This window comes from Nicotiana sylvestris, chromosome 8 (assembly GCF_000393655.2).
Source record: "Nicotiana sylvestris chromosome 8, ASM39365v2, whole genome shotgun sequence".
Lineage (NCBI taxonomy): Eukaryota > Viridiplantae > Streptophyta > Magnoliopsida > Solanales > Solanaceae > Nicotiana > Nicotiana sylvestris.
In genome coordinates this window covers 173,146,737-173,151,044 of record NC_091064.1, presented here as the reverse complement: position 1 = coordinate 173,151,044, position 4,308 = coordinate 173,146,737, and the positions used below count along the sequence as shown (strand labels likewise).

Genomic DNA, 4,308 nt, shown 5'->3' with positions numbered 1-4,308 from the left:
AATCTGGGCCGTTGATCAAAATGATCAATGGCCAGGATTGGCCAGGGTATTAGGTCGGGTGGGTTTAAATTTGGTTAGGGTCAGGTGGGATTTGGGCCAGGGTAGACTTGGGCTGGTGTGGGATTAGAAATTGGGCATTTAATTAGGCTAGCCTCAAAATATAAAGGGGCTATTTGTTATATACCTATTTAATCGCTAAAACAATTTTTAAAAAAATAGTTAATAAATTATAAAAATAATTTTCGTGCCTGGAAATACTTTAAAATAATTACTTAATATTTAAAAATATAAAAGGTCATTTTCTGGTAAAATATTGTAATAATGCATGCATAGGCTATAATTGCAAAGTAATTGCAATTGCATTCTAAAAATACAAATGTGGCTATTTGTGGAATAATTGAAACTTAGTACAAATGCAAATAATAAAATTAAGCCACAAAAATTATTATAAAACTATTTGTTATGCTATCAGTGATTGTTTTATAGATAAAATGGTGGGAGAAATTAATTAAAATATTTTAAAAATGCAGAAATTGTATGAAAAATACTAATTGATGCCCAGGAATAGTTTTGAAAATATTATGGGAAAAATTGGGTATCAACAACTGCCCCTCTTTACCGGGGAAGGATGAAAGAGTTTCCGGGTAAAGAAATGATGGCCAATTTTGACCGGATGGGTGTTTTGAAAGATAGAGGCCAGACTCTGGTCTTTGAGCTACCTACATATCCTTGGTTTTATAGGAATCAGACCACGTGTAGTTCCTAGATTCATTGGCGGAACATACCGATGAAGTCATTACAAGAACAGACATGAGATTACGGAATGGATGCAAGAGTGGTTATGGTGAACAGTCAAGTTTGGGATAATTGAATGAACTCGAGCGAGGTCGCTCCTACTAGGATAGCGGTTGCTTACTGGTCACCTGCTGATAAAGATATGCTACAAACATGTATTTGTGAAAAAAATTAAACATGATGCAGATTCCCTTTTTGGACCATTAAAGTTGTCTTCCGGCAGTTAAGGATGACGTCCTCAAACCATGATGTCCTGGGCCATGAATTGTTCAGTGAGGGATTCAAAGGCCATGAAATGGTGTTCTCGAGCCATGAATATGGTGCCTCCGAACCATGACGCCTTTGAATAATGATATGCAAATTCGAGAGATCCTCAAGCCATGGATGAACTAGTGACTACAACACATTTCAAAGACATTGCAGCTTTCTCATGTTAGAATTTTCAGAATCCTTCTCAAAATTCTGCCCCAATTTCTTAACTGAGTTCTGACCGTCTGGCTTATGTATGCATTGGCTGGACTTGCTCCGGAATTTTTAGGGTCCTCTTCAAAATTCTGCTCTAGTTTATGATCTTGGGGGAAAATGGAAATTTTATTATGATATGACCGAACCCATAAGGCTCCATACATATCCTCTCTTAAACGGGAATCAGGTCAATCGTAGTTCAATTACATCAGACAAGGGATAGTCTAAGCATAGTATCTCTTGACTACATCTAAATTGATTGGTTTTAGCCATATTTCTCCGTCCATCTCTGCAAGTGTGAGTTCTCCTCCTATTAGCACCATGTAAACCATATAAGGACCTTGCTAGTTGGTAGAGAATTTCCCTTTGGCTTCATCTTGATGTGGGAAGATCTTCTTCATTACCAGCTATCCTGGTGCAAATTGCCTTGGCTTGACCCTTTTGTTGAAAGCTCTAGACATTCTGTTCTGGCAAAGCTGACCGTGACATACTGCATTCATCCTTTTTCCATCTATAAGGTCCAATTGTTCATAGCGGCTCCTTAACCATTCTGCATCGCTGAGTTCAGCTTCCTGTATGATTCTCAAAGAAGGAATCTCTACCTCGGTTGGGATGACAACTTTGGTACCATAAACTATCATGTAGGGAGTTGCTCCGGTTGATGTGCGAACTGTAGTGCGGTATCCTAACAGAGCAAAAGGTAGCTTCTCATGCCATTGTTTGTGGTTTCTACCATCTTCCTTAGTATCTTCTTAATGTTTTTGTTGGTGTCTTCTACGGCTCCATTCATCTGAGGTCTATAGGCTGTGGAATTCTGGTGCTCGATTTTGAAAGTCTTACACATGGCTTTCATCAGATCACCGTCGAGATTGGCTGCGTATCTGTAACAATGGACTCGGGAACTCTGAATCGGCAAATGATATGATCTTTGACAAAGTATGCGATGACTTTCTTGGTTACAGCTCTGTAAGATGCAACCTCTACCCATTTTGCGAAATAATCAATGGCTACCAAAATAAATCTATGCTTGTTTGAAGCAGTGGGATCGATCAGACCGATGACATCCATTCCCCAGGCGGTGAATGGCCAAGGTGAGCTTGTGGCATTGAGTTCATTTGGCGACACTTTTATCATGTCGGCATGCACTTGACATTGGTAGCATTTGCGCACATACTGGATGTAATCTGTCTCCATGGTCATCAAAAAGTAACCGACCCTAAGAATCTTCTTGGCCATGACAAAACCTTTCATATGTGGGTCGCAGGTCCCAGCATGTATATCCTCAAGTAGTTTAGAAGCTTCTTTTGCATCGACACATCTTAGCAATCCCAAATCAGGAGTTTTTCTATACAAATTTCCTCCACTGTGGAAGAAGTGATTGGACAATCTCTGGAGTGTGCATTTTTGAGTGTGGTTTGCATGCTCCGGATATTCTCCTTTCGCCAAATGCTCCTTGATGTCATGGAACCAAGGTTTCCATCTGTTTCTTCTTCAACATGGGCACAATATGCCAACTGATTATGAATTCTCAGTGGGATAAGATCAACGAAATTCTTATCTGGATGATGTATCAGGGATGACAAGGTAGCCAATGCATCGGCAAACTCATTCTGAATTCTAGGCACATGCCAGAACTCTATCTTCGCGAACCTCTTTCTCAATTCCTGCACATGGTGCAGATATGGCAATATCTTGGAATTGTTTGTGGCCCATTCTCCCTGTACCCGGTGCACAAGAAAATCTGAATCATCGATTACCAACAGCTCCTAAATATTTATGTCGACTGCCATGTTAAGTCCTAGTATGAAGGCTTCATACTCTGCCATGTTGTTGGTGCAGGGAAATCTGAGTTTAGCAGATACCAGGTAATGTTGACCTGTTTATGATACCAAATCTGTTCCAATGCCCACTCCTTTGAAATTTGCAGCTCCATCGAAGAACATCCTCCAACCGTCGAATGCTTCGGTAATGTCCTCTCTTGCAAATGACAACTCTTCGTCAGGAAAATGTGTTTTCAAGGGTTCGTATTCTCCTCCCACCCGATTTTCAGCTAGATGATCTGCTAATGCTTGTCCTTTGACCGCCTTTTGAGTTACGTAGATGATATTGAAGTCACTTAACATTATTTGCCATTTGGCTAACTTCCCGATTGGCATGGGTTTCTGAAATATGTACTTCAAAGAGTCCATCCTAGATATGAGGTATGTAGTATAGGCACAGAAGTAATGCCTCAACTTCTGGGACGTCCAGGTTAAAGCATAGCAAGTGCGCTCTAGTAGAGAGTACCGTGCTTCATAAGGTGTGAACTTCTCACTCAAGTAGTATATGGATTGATCCTTTCTCCCTGTCTCGTCATGTTGTCCCAGAACACATCCGAAGGCTCCATCCAATACAAATAGATAGAGTAGCAAAGGTCGTCCCGGCTCTGGCGGGACCAAGACCAGTGGTGTGGACATGTACTCCTTTATTTTGTCAAAGCTTTCTCACAATCCTCAGTCTAGCTTGTTTCGGCATCTTTCCTCAGCATCTTGAAGATGGGTTCACATATAACTATGGACTGTGCTATGAAGCGTCTGATATAGTTGAGACGTCCTAGGAAGCTCATCACGTCCTTTTTGCTCATAGGTGGTGGTAATTCCTGAATAGCTTTGACTTTAGATGGATCCAGCTTGATCCCTCGACAACTGATAATGAATCCCAGTAACTTTCCTGCAGGAACCTCGAATTCACACTTTGTGGGGTTTAGTTTCAAGTTGTCCCTCCTTAGCCTGTCAAAGAACTTTCTCAAGTCTGCTATGTGATTCACGGCCCTCTTGGATTTGATAATGATGTTGTCTACATACACCTCTATTTCTTTGTGTATCATATCATGAAAGATGGTTGTCATGGCCCTCATGTATGTGGCTCCAACATTCTTTAGACCAAATGGCATCATTTTTTAACAGTTTACACCCCATGGTGTAATAAAAGCTATTTTCTCTGCGTCTTCTTTATCCATTCAGATCTGGTGATAACCCGCGAAGCAATCTACAAATTAATGGAGTTCAT

The 4,308-nt window shown here is 40.7% G+C and overlaps 1 protein-coding gene across 1 annotated transcript; it reads right to left on the bottom strand.

The window, feature by feature from the left end:
• Nucleotides 1-2,112: 2,112 nt before the first annotated feature.
• On the bottom strand, nucleotides 2,113-2,454 carry LOC138876020 (uncharacterized). Its single transcript, XM_070154906.1, has one exon. The coding sequence runs from the start codon at nucleotides 2,452-2,454 to the stop codon at nucleotides 2,113-2,115; it is 342 nt and encodes a 113-aa protein (XP_070011007.1).
• Between the last annotated feature and the right edge of the window lie 1,854 nt (nucleotides 2,455-4,308).

What these genes read in the sequence shown, in the direction of transcription:
- LOC138876020 (XM_070154906.1), bottom strand. Translation starts at nt 2,454, where the DNA reads ATGGAGACAGATTACATCCAGTATGTGCGCAAATGCTACCAATGTCAA.